Genomic DNA, 18429 nt, shown 5'->3' with positions numbered 1-18429 from the left:
AAAATAACTACCCGCAGCATCGCGCTGGTCCCTTAACTAGTACACATAATAACACAAAACAGGAATCTTAAATAAGAGATTATGAAACTCTTTGACCCACTGATTTGTTCCTTTCCTGGATCTAGGGAGTAATTTTGTGTAGGAGAATTGAACTTGTTGCTTAAAAACTTTATTTTGATCTTTAGCTGTAGCAAAAGCTCTACGGATTTATTCTTTTAGCATTGGTTGATGATTTCGTCTGTTTGTCTCTGCTTATACTTCTGCTTCAAATTTTCAAATTTTAATTGTAGTAATGTGTGGTAAAGTATTTGAAGTTTCTCATTTGATATACCGTTGAAATGACATTATGGGCCTATTTGGCCCAGCGACCGGACTGCAGAGCTCTTCTAGAAAGCGCCAAAATCAGAGCTTTCTCAAAAAACGTGCACTACGGGGCATGCTTGTTTGGGTGGAAGTTGGGTGGAAGTAGAGGGGGAAGTCGTTTTTGTCATAAACGATCACTTTCGTTGTTTGGTTCGCCATCGAAAAGTTACGTTCGAAACTCGAGGTAACTTGAAATGGCGTAATTGACTTCGGCCCATTATGAGCTGAAGTCAATTACGCTGAAGGAAGGGGAAGAAAAAATAATAAATAATATGCTAGGTAAAGATAATTATATTTAAATATATTTAATTATGGTACTAATTATTCTTTTATTCAGTTTATTTTTTTAAAATATGATAAAAATTGATTAGTTAAGTTTTAATATTTTCTTTATTTAGTTCGTACAATTAAAATATAATAAAAATTGATTAATTAAGTATTAATATTTTTTTACTTTATAATTTTATTGTTGTATTACTATAATTTATGTATAAAAAAATTAATCTAGTTATTTTAAATTAAATTTTAATTATATAAAATATAATTATATTATTTTTATTTATTAAATTATTTATTATTCATATATAAATTATAGATTTATATCATATAAGTTCTACCAAACAAACAGCATAATTAATGAAACTTTACTTCTATAACTACGAAAGAAACAATGGGAAAGAAATAATTTTCACCGAACTCTATTTCAATCCAAAGTTCACTTCAGCTCAAAGTTCAGTTTCGGTGAAACAAACATGTCCACAGAGAACACTTTTAACTTATAGCTTAAGTTTCAATTTAAAGTTTTTATTTTTGTCACAAAAATAATTGTGGAATGTTTTTTTTGTGAAACATTTAGGTTAATTAACTCTCTGACTAGAACTGCAACAGTATCATTTGGCAGCAGTGCATCCTATGGCTGGATCAAAATTAGAAGGCTAAAATATAGAAAGCCTCTTATAAATATTTGTTTTTGTACTTTACTCCCTTCTCTTTTTTATTTGCTCTTTCAAAAACTTAAAAGTTGCAGCATTTAATATCGCACTATTACTATTTCGTCACCGTTCCGTTCATATATTGTATGGTACAATTAGATAACTTCTGATTTTCCCACTTTTCTCTTAAAAATGATAAGAGATAAACTAGATGCTTTTAAAAGGCATAGAAAGAAAATATAAAGTCAGATATTTATAGAAAAATTTTTTCTGTATTCTAGTCAAACTAAAATACCAGGGATTATTCATCAATTCTATCCATCTAAAGAGATGGAGATACCTAAAGAAGGAGAAAGGAGGTTTGGATAAGTAACCTCCATGAAGGACAAAAATTTTATAGGCATAGTCCCCAATCTAATTAGTTTGGGACTATGCAGATCGGCGCCATGTGGCCGATCCGATGGCCACGGATGAAAAAAAAAATCCTGTGTTTTTAGAGAGAGAGAGAGAAAAAGCAACTGTTCATCTGTGGCCGTCGAATCTGCCACGTGGCGCCGATCCGCATAATCCCCTAACTAAATTAGTTTGGGGACTATGCCTATAAAATTTTTATCCCCTCCATGAATGCTTCTCTTTCCTACATACTCATAACTTCTTTTGTTTGTTTTCTTATTTGTATCTGCACAAAATAACCTACCCACAGAGTAAAAATTTAATGGGGAACTTCCCAACCCATTACCCACCCACAAAGTAAGAGCTGTAGTGAGTAGTTTCTCAATGACGCGTTGTTGACGAGACATTGATTTGCTGTCATGTATTATTTTTATCTCTATCTAAAAATTATATTTCTTTCTTCTAAGATTTAAGTTGCATTTTTTTTTTGTGTTTTAATATTAAAAAATATTCAACAAATTTTTTGAATAGAGACAAAATTAATACATGATAGTGGATTGTGGATTTGCTGACGAGAGGTTATGATGTTTTACGCACATGAAGGATCTATTCTCATAGAGTTAATGTTTAGGGGAAAGAGTGCTATTTAAGTGGTGTTTTTTTAGAAAAGGAATAATATCTAATATAGCTCTCAAAACTTCTAAAATAGCTTATATATTATACTCATCTTATATTTTTCTATTATTCAAAAATAAACCTGCTGTTGATACCCATTAAGTTATCTTTGGTTAAATATCGGTTATATTTTTATAAAATTAAAAAAGGTTAAAAATAGCTCTTTTGTTTCTAACTTAAGAACAAATAAGAAATAGTTGGTGACGATAGAATGTACATTTAATAAAAAGTCAAAAGTCAAAAGTCAAAATACTTATTTGCCCCTAACTTTAAGGGAAAATAAAAAAAAAGTATGTGACGACAGAAGAGTATATTTAAAAGAGCAAAATAATAATTTCATAAAAGTAACGGCGGTTCCTAACTGTTTATTAATGAAAAATTGAAAATTAACTCTAGAAGTATATCTGAAATAACTAGGAACCTTAACAGGGTTAATATTAGCCTTCTAAAGGGATAAATAAAAAAGTCGAAAACTTTCCAGATATATAAGCAATTACTCCTTTTAAAAAAATATCATACTAAAGTTCATCCAATAGTTTTTTTTTTTTTTTTCCAAAGCAGAATTAGAAATATGAAATTCAATAATCTATTTCTAGGTCTCCGAATCTTATTTTCATTCCCATTATAAAAAAACTGTAAAACTTTTACTAAAAATAATTATGGTTAAAAATAGAAATAAAAGTGAAACCAAATAGGGTGTGTTTTGTTTGAAGTTAGAACCGGTATCGAAATTGGAATGAGAATAAATTAGAAACGGAATCAGAATGATTCATTATCTCATTCTGTTTAGCTCGTCATCTGAATCGGAAGCGGAATGAACAATTTTCACTGTCGGTGTTTGGTTCAGACAGATATCAGAAACGTAACCAAATTAATATGTCAGTTTTATCTTTATAATATGTTGGTTTAATTCAAACTGAAAATTAAATATTAAAAAATTACGTCAAAATTTTAAAATAATGTCAAAATTTTAAATATATTTTTTTTTTCAAAAAAATTAAAATTTGAAATTGAACGGATAATTCAGTATATAAAACTAAATTTTGATTTATTCAAATTCAAACTTAAAATTATAATTTTTAATTTTAATTTGAATCGATAAATTTAATTTAAATTTTAAATAAAATTTGAATAAAACTTTAGATTTTAATTCGAATTCAAATATATAAATTAGATTAGAAATGCTTGATTGAATTTTAATTTTTAATTTAAGTTCAAATTAAAATTAAAATTTATAAATATAATTTTTAAACTTAAAGTTATATTTTAATTAAAAAAATAAGCTTAAAAATTAAATATAATCCAAACAAATCTATTCTATCTGGATTCAATTTCCAATCCGGCCTCTTAGGCCGGATTGGAAAAAGAGGTACTTTGGGGGATTCTCATTCACTCGCAAAAATCAAAATTGGAACGAAAATCTCGCAGACCAGATACGGATAAATGGATTCGTCAATTACGATTCCAATTCCAGAGTGACAAATGAGCGAACCAAACATGCCCATAGACTCTAAATACTAGGATCCATTCCACTTGTTTTGGGTATAGCTTTCTTTCTTTCTTGGTCACCACAGGGCAGACACGCCTTCGTTTGGTTGGGGGTTAAGGGGTTATTCCACCCCTTAACCCCTCCACCCCTTAACCCCCATTTTATCCCCAAACACTTCTAAAAATTGGTGGGGTTAGTTAACCCCACCTCAAATGGGTTATCCCGGATTAGCTAATCTCACCTAATCCCACCAAACCCCAACCAAACACTATTTTTTATTCATAATAACTCACTATTCTTCTTATCCCACCTATTCCAACCAAACACTTTTTTTCACTAACTTCAACCTTCAACCAAACACAAAAATACTCTAACCCCACCTTAATCCTAAACTCAACCCTATCTCTGGAATAACTAATTTTTTCTTAACCCTAAACCAAACGGTTTCGGTTTTGTGCAGTTTTAGACAGCAGCCCGAGTAAAGTCGGCATCTCGTGTACCGTCTAGTGAAGTCTGCAAATATGAAATTAATTATTAATTTATAATTTTTAAATCTCCAACTAGTTTATTTTTCTAGCAGGGCTAGGAAAAACTTTTTAAGGGTATTATTGTCTTTTTCTCTTTACTTTTTGTCAGAATAAAATTTTTATATAGAATAGTGTCGGAAGGGATGATGAATTACTTACAATTCTGATACGTAAAATATTTATTTAATAACAAAAAATAAAATTTTAGAAATAACTTTTTAACTTTTTAATTTGTATTAAAAAATTTATCATTCTTTACTTACCGGAGAATATTGTATACTAATACTCATAACCAAAAAAAGTTTCTCAAATAATAAAAATTAGGAAAGAAGCTAAAACAAGACGTTAAATTTAAGTTACTATAAATATTACTTAAAAGATTCTTAATAATATTGTCTTCATATATATTATTAATATTAATATATATTGACACTATAATGTAGATGCGTTTTATTAGTCTATATACTTTTTGAAAAAAAATTAAATAAATTAATCAATACGTAAATATTCTATTAAAGTAATATTGTGGACGACACAAAATATTTGTCCATATTTTTCCATATTAATAAAAACAAAATAGAGGTAAATAGGCCTGGTTTATTATTCTTTACAATTTCTTTTCCTAACTACCATGCCAAATTGAAAAAATAATAGGCTTTGAAGAACTATAGTGTAAGGACTAATATATGAAAAGAAATAAAATTGAGGGGGTCTATTTGAAAATCGATGAATATAAGGGAGGGGGCCTCATACGTTTTTCATATATCATCCTATTTTATTACCGCATCTTTTGTAAAAATTCTAATGTTCTCTATCGTTTGGTTCGGATATAAATAAGAATTAACTATTATAGAAATAAATATAAATATGAGATAAAAAAAAATAATATTTGAATAAAAATTAAATTATTTTTAGAAATAAAAATAATTTTAGATAGTTTTATATAGAAAATGTTATTCATATCCCTATCCCTGAACAAACGCTGCGGCGAATAACAGAAACCTCACTGAAGCCCCGGGCGATTAGGGTTTATTCGAGATCAATTTGGGCGGAATCCTCGATCGCCGGCTAGGGTTTAGGGTTAGAGCTAGGGCTTCTTCTTCCCATGGCGGATGGGCGCATGAAGGCGATCGTGGAGGAGGAGGAGGAGGAGGAGGAAGAGGCGTTCGCGCGATTCCCGGGGGTGCGGCTCTCGTCGCGCACGTGCGCAGGCGAGGAGGGGGCTCCTTCGCGAAAGGTGGTTGCGAAAGGTGAGATTTTTACGTTTGGGGAGAGGAGAGAGTCTGACGAGGCTACGGCTTGGGATTTGAAGCGCAAGCGGTTTGAAATGTTCAACCTTGGCCGGTGAGCGTCCGCAAAGATCACACTTTTGTTGTCTCTGTTATGGTTGTTTAGTAATTGTTTTGATTTTGCCCTGTTCATTTTGTGTTGGCTAATTTTGATGTATGATATTGTTTTATTGCATGACTTGTCGTCTTTAATGTCTCTGCTATTTTTCACAAGTTGAAAACTTGATGATGCATTACTTGAAACATATCAGTTTTGTTTCGGTTGTGTGTGAAATATATCAATTACAATGCAATTATTGCACTTTTCTTGCTTTTATTATGGCTATTTTGTTACTATATTTGATTTTCCACTCTTCTTTTGTGTTGCCGGTTTTTAGGTTGCTTAATTTTGATGTTTGATATTGTTTTATGCATGTATTTGTGATAACTTTTAATAATTTTTCACAAGTTGGAAAACTTGATGCTGCATTATTTGAACTTAGATTATTTTAGATTTATCTGTGTATGAAACATCTCAATTAGGATAATACTAATTTAGTCGGGGCCTGCTGTGTTCCTTTTTCCGATTTGTGAAGTATTTTTTTTCCATATTGTGTTTCTCCACACAGAGCATGCGAGAATACAGCTGCATCCTCCTCAGCTGCTGAAGAATCTCCTTTGCCAGTGGCTAGCGAATACAATTCTCAGAGCTCATCAACTTTATCAGAAAACGAGGCGACGTATATTTTGAGTCAATTTTCAAGACACTTTTGTCATGGAAATACTCAGGACTCTAAGGATAGAGGAGGTGTTGGTAAAGACAAGTCTGATAATAGAGATGTTGAGGATGTTAAGATTCACACTTATATGATGGATGATATACTACACAAGGTACGAGCACAATCAGTCTAGATTTCACTACTGGTCCTCAATCTGTTGATTGTTACCTCTGCATTTTCCTGTCCATTAAATTCCTTGGCGAAATTGGATAGCAGTTTCCACATAATTGCCGTATGAGAAGTCCATAATACACGTTTGTGCTAATTAGATGACAATTACGTGGATATTTTTGGTCAATTTAATTGAGTAGTTTAGCCAAAAGGATAAGATAACAAATTTTACAAAGTGGGGGCCCAAATGTAACAGTCAAAAGATTTGGGACGAAAATGAAACAATTTTGATTCCTGCTGCAGTTTATCCTATTTACTTCAATCAATATTTTTCCAATGTTCTTCTTAATCAGTTGTTTGATTGAACTAGAATCCCAAATTGATATAACATATGTTTCTGTAGATCTTTTCTTTTTTGGATCAAAAAAATCTATGTAGAGTTGGTGCAACCTGCAAAGAATGGCGAGCAGTTAGTACCCACGAGTATTTTTGGAGGCGTTTGAAGTTTGAGAACACAAGAATATCTCAAAAGAATTGTATGTTCTCTACCTGTTGCTTTTTTTATTTTGTTCTTTTACTTAAAGTAGAACTATGTATTATGTGTAGGACAACGGGTAACTGATTGGATTTGCGCATGGAAATTTAATTAGCATGCACCAATTTCTAGCCATATTAGAGTACAACATGTGTTGATTCTTGCCTTTAGAGTGTATCCACTACAAGTTGAGAAGAAATGATGTATTATCTATTACATTGCCCTCTTAATTACCTCTTAGAGACACCATGTAAAATGAATCTAGAGGTGGCTTCATTACCAATTTGAATTTGTCCGTGACATTCACCCAGGCATAATTGTGATAATAATTGTGAATGTTGATCCTTCAGTTACGCTAGGCTTGTCTATTTTTTGTTGTATGGTTTTGTCTGTAATATAAAGATCATGTGGATAATTAGAACTACTTGTATTTTGTATATACTTCTTGGAGATTCTGTTGCTTCTTAGCTGTCAATCAAATGAACAAGCCATAAACAAGAAGTTTCTCTTGGCTTGAAAATTTTCTTTGTTTGTTTTGGTGGATTGCTTTGTTAAATAATATCTTTCTTGCTTATTGGTGAATGACGTGATTATGCTTTAGCACATAAGAAATGCATATCGTAAGTTTATTATGTGTTAGTTTACTTTGATTTTAGTAAATTTTTATTATAAGTAATGTTTTCCAATTTTTTTCATAGTAAGAAAATATATACATGCATGTGAAACATACCTAGTCAGGTTATAAACAAAGTGATTTGCTGTGACGAAACTGATTATTTTTAGTCAATGCTTAGAATTTGAGCTAAGGTTTATATTAGGTTGTTCACTGTGGCATCTTTATCTATCTTATTTTCATCATTGTTACTTTCTGAATTGGTAGCTGGGAAACACGTCCTATTTTCTTTTTTCTAGCCAGAACCTTTATAGCCTTTTGACAACTGAACTTGCTTATTCCTTTCATGTAATTTTGTACTTTGAGATATCTTCATTTTACCTGATTGCCTATTGTAGTTGCTATCATTTGCCACCGCTACCGCAATGCCACAGAATTGAATTTGTCAAATGTTCCAAATACCTGCATGCTTGCAAGGGAAGCAATGGCTTCTTTGAGGTTATTCTCCTCTCCTTGCCCTTGTTTTTCTTTTCTTTGTTCATCTTGCACTCAATCAACTTGGTGCCTTTGACATATGGCTTTTAAATTTCCTTTCAGGCATCTTGAAACATTAATCTTGGAGAGAGGAGTATTGAGTTACAAATTTTTTCATGCCTTGTCGGCATGTCCTGCATTGTCCACTTTGAGTATTAGCGAGGCGACTATTTATGATGAGGACAAAGGGATAGGCGACTACGAAAATATATTCATACATCATGATAGATTGCGTGACCTTCGGATTCTGAAGTGCTATCTGGTCTGCGTTTCTCTCAGGTGATGATATTTCCTACTCATTCTAAAAGAAGAGATGTATAGATATACCCCTGCAAAATCGCACATACATATATACATATATACATGAATACATGCATGGATATGTTCATGCTGAAGCTGATCTTTCACGTCTCACTTAGAATAACTTAATCTTAAATTGTCCTTTAGTCTAGAAAGTGCCCCTCTTTAGAAACCTACTTCTCTATGGAAAACCTATTTCTCCCTTGAATTGGTTGACTACCCAACTAAAGATATGGGGCTCTTTTTTCATTTGGAACTACATTGTCGAGACTCGAGAGTCTATATGGAGAGATGGATTTTACATTGTTGAATATTTGATAAATTGTTTTCAAGGGATATATATGTATATCAAGAATTTAAGTGCCGCGGCACGCGGTCGTGCCGAAACTTGCCGGCACGGTACGACACGATGCATGTCGGGCCGTGCCCATCAGCATGTGGCAGGGTGAATACTGCCCATATTGATGGGCACTTAAATCCTTGGTGTCTAAGTATGGGTGTGGGAGTGGGGGTGTGTGTGTACCCCATCGTAAAATGTAGTCCTCTTTAAGGCAATAAGAAATATAGTCCTCTTTCGAACCTTATTGATTATTAATATATTTGTACAGGTGTTGTCGGCTTCAAACATTATCTCTGAAACATAGCACTATGATGCGACTAAAGCTACATTGTCCTCAACTACATGTGTTGGATTTATCATCCTGCCGCGACCTTGGTGATTTTCTCATTCGATCGGCAGTTATGACTTGTCCATTGTTGGCATCTTTAGATATGTCGTCTTGCACTTATGTTAGTGACGAAACATTGCGTGAAATAGCTTCTGCGTGCCCCAATCTCTCCGCTCTTGATGTGTCATATTGCCCTAATGTTTCATTTGAGGTCAGTCTTGTTATAATGTTGTTCTTTTTGGCTGCATAATTATATATTTGTGTAAAATGTATTCTAATAACAAGATGATTCATTAATTTCATGTTGCTAATGTAACAGTAGCTTGTTTTAAAATCAATATGGTGACGAAAAGTTTTTCTTTTAATTGGGGGGCATAGAGAGGTGCTCGCAGGGCATTCGACTGAAATACGAAAATTTAGAACTATGCGTTTTTATTTTATTCTATCATTAAACAGATGTTGATCACATGGTATAATATGGCTGAATAATTATATGATGCTACATGGTGATGGTACTTTTAATGTCACCAAAGACATTGGATTTCTTCTCAAAAACCTATAATTTTGAATATTTAGATAAATATTGTGGGAATGAAAGGTCGGGTTGAAAATGCCAGTTTTCACGAACTAGTGCTTTTCCATGAAATATTTATGACGCGCATTGAGCACACCTTTTGACTAGTATGTATATGCTCTACAACACAATTTTGATGATGGAATTGAAATCACCGTCGAACTTCATGTGCATTTGAAAATGTTTTACATAATAATTGAACTGTAACAATTTAGTCCTGAAGTTTGTTATACATAACAATTGAGACGTTTGTTAGGTCCATCGTCTAAAAGTATGCTGTCTTCGGACTATAATTAGATTTTTGTTTGTTAAATTGAAACTCTTAATTCTAAATCGAAACAGGGGTCAAACTTCATGGGCGAAAATCAATTTCACAATTTTGGGTTAACATTGAAACTCTAAGGGTGCAACGAGAATCAGGGTCAAAATTCAATGTGCTATTGTAACAATCAAAGTTTTGAGGACAAACTTGAAACCCTGGTTAAATTTTAGTGACCAAATTTCTGATTAACCCGTATCCCTGCAGGACCTGAACTGTCATATAGGCCTTTTGAAAACTTAGTCTCTTGCATGCATGCATTATACTTGCAAATGATGCGCTTCTTGAAAAACTTTAATAAAATACCTACTCTCTCTTGTGGAATGGATCTCTCTTCTGGTAAGAACTGCATGAATATATGTGAAATTTCAATTTTACAGTGATATATATGTAACAGATGATTTTGCAAGGATATGTGTGTGAAAGCCCCTATCTTGTTTTGCATTATTTTCTACTTGATTCTAACATATTTCTTATTTTTGTTTGTAGTCTGTGAGACTTCCAATGTTGACAGAGTTGAAACTTCACACTTGTGACTCCATAACTTCTGCTTCAATTGGCGCAATATCTCATAGTCATATGCTAGAGGTTGGATCCTTTTCTAATTTTTCTCTTGTTTAAAAGGATTTAAATTTATAATTTTTCTAAAAAGTTAAATTGCACTTCTATAACCTTTGCAGGTACTGCAATTTCATAATTGCGGTCAGTTATCATCTATATCGCTTGATTTGCCACACCTCAGGGATATTAGTCTGGTACACTTACCCAAGTACAAACTAACCACCTTTGTTTCCTCTTGCTTTTACAAGGCTTATTCTCATCTGCGTCATCTCATGCTCGTTTTTTTTTTTTTTTTTTAAAATAGATTTGTTTATTTAAATTTGCGGAGTCCAAAGCTTGCATCCATTAAGGCTTCCAGATGTTCGGCTCTCCAACATGTCACCATTATATCGAATGCACTTCAGGTCAGTTTTTTTTTCCCTTTATTCTTTTTGTTCAATAACATTTTAGATTTTAGTGCTAATTACAAACTTACACTTGAAACGCATCAATATGTAGCGTATACCCCTTAAAATGATTTAGTTTTTTTGCATAGCGAATTTTTTGTTCCGAACTTTTGAATGGCATCCATTGAATCATATGTTCTTTGGGGAGCACTTGTGTAAATTTTGCCATGGTTTTCTTTTTTCTTTTTTCTTTTTTTTAATGTTTTTGAAGGATGGTTATAATTGATTGTACAGAAACTGGTACTGGAAAAGCAAGAAAGTTTGGCTACTCTGTCATTGCAATGCCAGAACTTGATAGACGTGGACCTTGATAATTGTGTGTCTTTGACAAATTCAATTTGTCAAGTTTTTAGTGAGGGGGGTGGTTGCCCAATTCTCAGATCACTGGTTCTTAATAATTGCAAGGTTTGTGGATCGAACTTCATTAATCTTTTGTGTTCTTAAATATTAATGTTTTGTTGACACTATTCAGATTTCTTTGATAGATGCCAACTAGAAATTATGATGTGTTCATCATAAAAGCATCACAAAACATCGCTTTAGTAGATCAAAATGTTGTAAACAATGTTGTAAAACCACGTTTTTATGATTATTTACCTTTTTGTATTTGTTTTGATCTGTTCATGAAGTTGGTAGCTATAGAAATTGACTTCTTAAACTGAAACAAAAACAATCGAAATTACCAAAACTGAAACTGTTCGAGATCAAGAGGGAACCCAAAACAAAATCGATATTTCAAACCTTGAGAAGCCCAACTAAATTGACCAATAAATCATTTGTAGCATTAATTGTTCTTTGATCTCTCTGATAGATTTCTCACCTAGCATTAGAAACTGAAGCCCATAACTGAAATTCTAAGAGCGTTAAGCGGAGTTGAAGCTGAAACCGGTACTTCATACTTATTCATCAAAAGTACTAATCTGCAAAAGCTATTTTTAAATATACATCTTATTTTTGAGTGTATAATTTATGTCCTCCTGTAAATATCATTTGTGGTCCAGTTACTTGCAGAAAATAACTTTCCATACCTTTTAGTCTCTTATTTTTGTTCTTGTATGCTTATGGGTGTTGTGTATTTTTGCATGTTCCTGCTCATGCAGGCAGTGTATTGGTGTGGGCTTTCATCCTTCTCTTTGATGGATCGATTTTTTGTTTAGTGGATTTGACTACAACGATTGGAAACTTTTGCCCTTTTTATTATTTTTTTTTCTTTTTACCTAGTTAGAAGCATCAATTTTATGCATTGCATAAAAGGTTTTAAGTATCCATTGGCATGGACCGTGCCCACTGTGCCAACAAGATATCGGTATGATACGAACCCCATGCCAATGGCACGGCTCAACATCCTCTTTTCTTTAATATTAGCAAGTAATTATATTAATAAAGTACAAAAGATTTGATAAAGATATATAGTAAGCAACTAAAATAAATTTGTGCTAAAGAAAATAAATATTTCTTGTTAATAATGTGTCAGTACATATGTATTTTTGAGACAGGCACACATCGGCACGATATGACACGCAGCGTGTTGTACCGTGCTAGCAATCTCTCGGCATGATCTCGCCCACGGCACTTAAATTTTCGTTGCCTATCCTTTCAATGTGCTATGTTATAGTGTTTGAAGTATTGTGAGATTTCTTGCTAATTATTTATCATGTATCTCAGAGCTTAAGCATGGTGGAACTCAACAGTCATTCTTTGGTCAGTCTTTCGCTTGTCGGTTGCTCTTCCATGTCTGTGCTTCAGTTGTCATGCCCAAATCTTCAAAAACTAAATCTCGATGGCTGTGATCTTCTTAAAAGAGCTTCTTTTTGCCATGTAAGTAGCTAAAGTCATTTTATATATGCCATTAAAAATTTTGTTTTCATTCTTTATTTCTAAGTGCAGTTAGTTATTGGAAAGAATTTTTGGTGGTTGCTTTGTGAAACATGTAATTTTGGCACGCAAGTCCTGAAGACTAGCTATTCTATTTTTATCTCAGTTTGGAAGTCTCTTGTGCTTTAGCAGCTAAACTTTTTTATTTTGTGTGCTATTTCAAGTTTGTTGGGACATATATTTGTTTCTCTCTGTCTGTTCTTGCCTTTCAATCACTGAGTAATCCCACCCACTACTATCTATAGTTACAGACCATAGTTGGAATAGAAGGAAAAACTAGTTTGTTGCATTTAACACAACTAGTTATCTGGTGCTTTAATTGGGCCCCTTAAAATTTTCCTTGTAAAATTATTATTTTTGCTTTTTACTATGATTCTGTCTAATTTCTTTATGTAAGAAGTTACTCTAGCTTCTTGTTCAGTTCAGTGATGAGCATCTTGCTTTGTAGGTTGGTCTTGAATCACTTAATCTTGGAATTTGCCCAATGTTAACTTTTCTACAAATTGAAGCTCAACAACTGCTGATACTGGAGCTTACGGGCTGTGGCATGCTTTCTCAGGCTTTGGTTAATTGCCCTCGTTTGACATCATTGGATGCCCGTTTCTGCAGGTTGGGTTCTTTCTACATAATTTTACACACATATCCCTGCAAATTTCTCTGTTAATTTATATACCCTTTCAAAGTCTTATATATAAACTCTGAATGTTTACTTTCTACAAAAATTCCCTTATTTCAAGTTGGGGGATCATCCAGTGTATGTGGAAAGTTGGTTTTGTATTAGGAGAAGTTTCTCCAATGAGGGAACTTTTCTAGGTACAAGGGTATGCATGTAAGAAAGCAAGTTTTTGGAGGGCACATACGGAAATATTCAGATTTTGCAGGGACATCTATGAAATTAGATGATTAGTATGTAAATATCTCTTTGCATTTAGGCTGATTTTTTTCTCTGTGCTTGTACAGGGAGATTAAGGATGGTTCATTCTCCAGAACAGCAGCTTCATGCCCTAATATCCAGTCCCTAATCCTCTCATCATGCACATCCATAGGGGCTGATGGCTTATCTTCTTTGTGTTGGCTCCAGCAGCTGACTCTGCTTGATCTATCTTACACACATTTGATGAGTTTGCAACCAGTTTTTGATAACTGTTTGCAGTTGAAGGTACACGGCTTGCTCAATTTTTAAAGTTCGGCTCCTCTTTGCTAATAGAAACCTAATGTTCCTATAATTCTCTTGGTGTAAGAGTAAAATGAAGAAGGTGTCAATAAGGATTTAAGTGTCCATCGGCACGGCCGTATTCACTGTGCCGTATCGTGCCAACAAGATATCGGCACGATACAGCCCTTCTGCCGATTGCATAGCTCAAAACCCTCTTTTCTTTAAATTATTAAATAAGTTTCTCATAAAGTTCAAAAGATTTGATGAAGATACACAATTAGCAATTAAAATATTTTGTTGCTAAAGAAAATAAATATTTCATGCCATTATGTGTCGGCACACATGTATTTTTTGTGATCAACACGCATTGGCACAGCCGAGCACAACCATGCATACCATGCCATCAAGTTTTCGGTATGACTCCATTCCACAACACTTAAATCCTTGGGTATCAGTTAAATATTCATGTTGGTACTTTGTGTAGTCCCTCCTTTGGTTGCTCAATCTAATTTGCAATTTATGTTTTACTGTTCAATAATCACCCAAATACCGATAAAAATATTGCCTTCCACCAAAGAGGAAACATACTGGACGTAATTGGGAATCATATAGTCTTAGTGAAATGGAAACTTAAATTGCATCAACTGTGTATTTATTGAGTGTGTATGTATTGCTTGCATGTGAATTGCATTTATTGTTTGTGAACTATCATTATCACCTTATGCGTTTGATGGTGATTGTGGGTTAGTTATCCCGGTAAAATTGTATAATTGTGCGTGCTTCTATCTAATTTTTGTCAAGAATCGCTCATTTGTATTGTTTCTTTAATCATGGCCATTTTTATGTTCTCAAAGATACTTTTCCCTCTGTGTCAAATCTTTGTGCTGATTTACGAACTACAAAAGCCCTTTAACTGTAGATAAATTGGAAGCAGTTCACTTTAATTTTAACTGCTCAACTTATGTTCTTTGATTTGAGAAAATCAAACAACACATTACTTGAATACAATTTTTCTGAGCAACACCTTTCTCGAGGGTGCAAATTTTTAGATAGCTGAGCACCAGGGAAGTGCTTTTAAACGAATAAACTTTGCCTTTTAATTTATGTAGTTTAATGCACGGAAATGTGTACAATTAGACATGTGTTTAGTTGTGGAAATGGAAGTTCAAAAGTTGCGTATGTTGTGACATCCACTTTTTCCCACTTGCAGATCTTAAATCTTTCGGCTTGCAAGAACCTTGCTGATTCATGCTTAGACGCTCTATACAAAGAACATGCCCTTCCGTCTCTTCGCGAGTTGGATTTATCGTATTCATCTGTTGGTCAAACTGCTATATCCCATCTTCTTTCTTGCTGCACGAACTTAGTTCATTTAAACTTAAACGGTTGTACAAATTTGCGTGATCTGGTTTGGGGCTCGAGCAATTCTCACTCTTGTGAGGATCTTGTCGAAATTTGTCCGTCTAATTCGATAACTAAGGAAAATGAACACTTGCTTGAAGTTCTTAATTGTACTGGTTGCTCGAAGTTGGAGAAAGTATTCATACCTTCAATGTCGAATTGTTTCCATTTATCCAAACTAAGTCTTAAATTATCCGTAAATCTGAGGGAAGTGGATCTCACATGTTGCGCTCTCCGCACTCTAAATTTGAGGTTAGAATTCTTTAGAACCTTTTTTTATCTATATCTTGGTAGTTGAGGCTTTTGCATTTATATACATATGTGCAAAATCATCTGTTTACATATAAATCCCTGTTGAATCTGAAATTTCCATATGTTCCCATCAGAGTGTACTTTCTTATGAAATTGTCCTTATTGCAAGTTGGTGTGCCATTTAATTGATGGGCTTTAAAAAGAAGGTAATATTTCTAAGTACAAGGGTTTATATGTATTAAGATGTTTAACTTTTCGAAAAGAACTATCTGTCACAGACACTTCTATAAGTCTCGCGTGTCCGTGTCGGATATGTGTCTGATGTGGACGCTCCTTGGACGCTCGTTCAATGCCGATCCATAACGTATACAACTAAAAATATATATACATATTTTTATTTCACTTTTTGTATGCATATATAATATAAGATGATAAATATTTTAGCTTTTCGATGAATGCATACTTTTTTTTTTTGACGATATGAATAAGTTAGGTATGGTAGAGAATTTCTTTTCTTAAAATATATAAACTATTAATGAAAATTTTACCAACTTTCATTCGTATGAGAAATATAACAATATTTTACCAAAATTAATTTTTTATATTTAATAAAAAAATATTATTATATTAATAATATTATATTTTATTAGCGGTGTCCATGTCGTGTCTGCGTCCTAATGTTTTGAAAGCTGCCGAGTCACGGTGTTCAAGTCGTGGCGTGTTCTGTGTCATTCAAGGTTTTAAGTGCCCGTCGGCACGGGCCGTATCTACCTTGCCGTACCGTGCCAACAAGATACCGATACGATACAGACCCCGTGCCGATGGCATAGCTCACAACCCTCTATTCTTTAAATTAGTAAGTAATTTTCTCAATAAAGTTCAAAAGATGTGATAAAAAGACATAATAAATAGTTAGAATATTTTGTTGCTAAAGAAAATAAATATTGCATGCTATTATGTGTCGGCACACAAGAATTTTTTTGACCGGCACACCAGCACGGCTCGGCACGCACCTTGCCGTACCGTGCCGGCAAGTTTCCGGCACGATCCCGTGCCACGGCACTTAAATCCTTTACTGTCAATGTCCGTGATGCCTAGGAAAAGAATGAATGAAAGTTCAGATTTTGCAGGGATATATATATGTAAAAAGATATTTTGAAAGGGTATTGATATAAATATCCTCTAGTGGATTTATAGCTGATTCTCTGTTTTTTTATTTTTTTATTTTGACTTTTGTTATGTAGTAAGTGTAGCTCCTTGGAGATTTTGAAGCTTGATTGTCCAAGACTGATCAACCTTCAGCTTCAGGTAATAATTTCTGATTTCAGTAACAAGAAATGTCTTCAAACATTAGAAACTTACATACAACTGGGTATATTCTCTATTTATATACATTAAAAGAATTTAGATTAAGATAAGATTAGACTAGTATTATGAGGGTTCAATTGCTGTTAAATCTAATTTAATTCTAATGGAGTTTGAAAATGAGAGCGAGTTCAATATTTTCAGATGGATCTAATCCAAATCATTCAAACTCTTTAGATATCTAACTGATGGTGCAGAGGTAGGAATCATGGGAAAGGAGCTCTAGCGTAGTTTATTTATTGTTATTTTGTTCTTCGTTTTTTACCGTTGGCACTTCATCAGTTTTAAAAACCCATTTGTTACCTAACAAGAGCATTCATTTAAAGTATTAACAGCGCTTTTTCGCATTTTGTAATTTTATTCAGTTTCCCTTTTGTTTAAATATAATTTGCAGGGTTGTAGCATGTTGACCGAAGAGAATTTAGAATCGGCAATTTTGCGCTGTAATATGCTGGTGATCCTTAATGTCAACTGCTGCCCAAAGGTAAAGATTACTGAGGCAATGTTTATAGCCTGGATATTTGTTAGAATTGCGGTTCCTCGCGTTACCCCTTGTGTTTTTGTTTCTACTTTTCAATCTCTACAAATAAGGTTCCTTATCATTTTACAGATAAAAGCCGCGGATTTCGGTCGATTATGTGCGGCGTGCCCCAGTCTGAAGCACATCTACGCCGGCGGAATGGGATCATCATACCAGCGAATAATTCATTATTTGACTTAAAAAAAAAGTCTTGTGAATCTTGTGTCTCCTTCCTATTTGAATGCAATAACAAAAAATTTTCGTGGGTTTCGCAGAATGAGAACCCTTTCAATGCATTCTTATTTTCGAGTTTGTATTTGTATGCAATGGTGTTATGTGAATTTTAGTAGGTGTCAAATGCAGATGTTCGTTTTGCAACTTTGCATGATTACCCGGTCGGCTCTTTATTTTATTTTTAAGAAATAAACTTAGCTGGAAATGTAAAGCAATTAAGTTTTGAACTTGAGCTTCGGGTATCAACAATCAAATCCTTTGCGACCTGTATTATGGACGGTTGGTATATTTATGTAATTTTGTTGGTGTTATATTCATTAGTAATATATGAGAAATTAATCAAATTTTTTGTGGTTAAACACCAGAATAATTTATTGGTCTCTGCTTCAACCTTTTAATGGAGAACATCTTATTTACTCTTTCTTTTTTTGGTTGACACGTTTTTGAAAAAAAAAAAAAATGTTGGTGCTATTGTAGTTATGTTGGCCCCTTTTCTCTGCTTTTCTTAATAAGGGTCTGTTCGGCTTAACGTAAAAATT

General features: G+C 33.4%; 1 protein-coding gene across 3 annotated transcripts; it reads left to right on the top strand.

Moving 5' to 3' along the window:
- Nucleotides 5339-18201, top strand: LOC109718379 (F-box/LRR-repeat protein 15-like). 3 transcript variants are annotated; one of them, XR_002218458.1, is made up of 17 exons: nucleotides 5339-5723; nucleotides 6277-6538; nucleotides 6941-7073; nucleotides 8084-8183; nucleotides 8283-8498; nucleotides 9128-9398; nucleotides 10570-10668; nucleotides 10761-10849; nucleotides 10946-11045; nucleotides 11322-11492; nucleotides 12753-12905; nucleotides 13411-13571; nucleotides 13923-14121; nucleotides 15329-15440; nucleotides 17016-17079; nucleotides 17531-17620; nucleotides 17747-17798. XR_002218458.1 is itself a non-coding variant. In XM_020244588.1 (17 exons), exons 1-17 carry the CDS (start codon nucleotides 5485-5487, stop codon nucleotides 17855-17857), a joined length of 2901 nt encoding a protein of 966 aa, XP_020100177.1. In that variant the 5' UTR covers nucleotides 5342-5484; the 3' UTR covers nucleotides 17858-18201. The 3 variants fall into 3 exon arrangements, 2 of the variants coding, with proteins under 2 accessions (XP_020100178.1, XP_020100177.1); XM_020244588.1 differs by having other exon boundaries at nucleotides 5342-5723; nucleotides 15329-15771; nucleotides 17747-18201; XM_020244589.1 differs by lacking the exon at nucleotides 12753-12905 and having other exon boundaries at nucleotides 5341-5723; nucleotides 15329-15771; nucleotides 17747-18201.

The sequence above is a fragment of the Ananas comosus genome, linkage group 12 (genome assembly GCF_001540865.1).
Source record: "Ananas comosus cultivar F153 linkage group 12, ASM154086v1, whole genome shotgun sequence".
Lineage (NCBI taxonomy): Eukaryota > Viridiplantae > Streptophyta > Magnoliopsida > Poales > Bromeliaceae > Ananas > Ananas comosus.
Note: the sequence above shows the minus strand (reverse complement) of the source record. Positions and strands in the feature narration are given on the sequence as shown.

Excerpts from the sequence above, each read along its gene's own strand:
- LOC109718379 (XM_020244588.1), top strand. The coding sequence starts at position 5,485 with ATGGCGGATGGGCGCATGAAGGCGATCGTGGAGGAGGAGGAGGAGGAG. Across the intron at positions 8,499-9,127 it reads CTGGTCTGCGTTTCTCTCAG|GTGTTGTCGGCTTCAAACAT; the intron begins GTGATGATATTT and ends ATATTTGTACAG. Across the intron at positions 10,669-10,760 it reads CTCATAGTCATATGCTAGAG|GTACTGCAATTTCATAATTG; the intron begins GTTGGATCCTTT and ends TAACCTTTGCAG.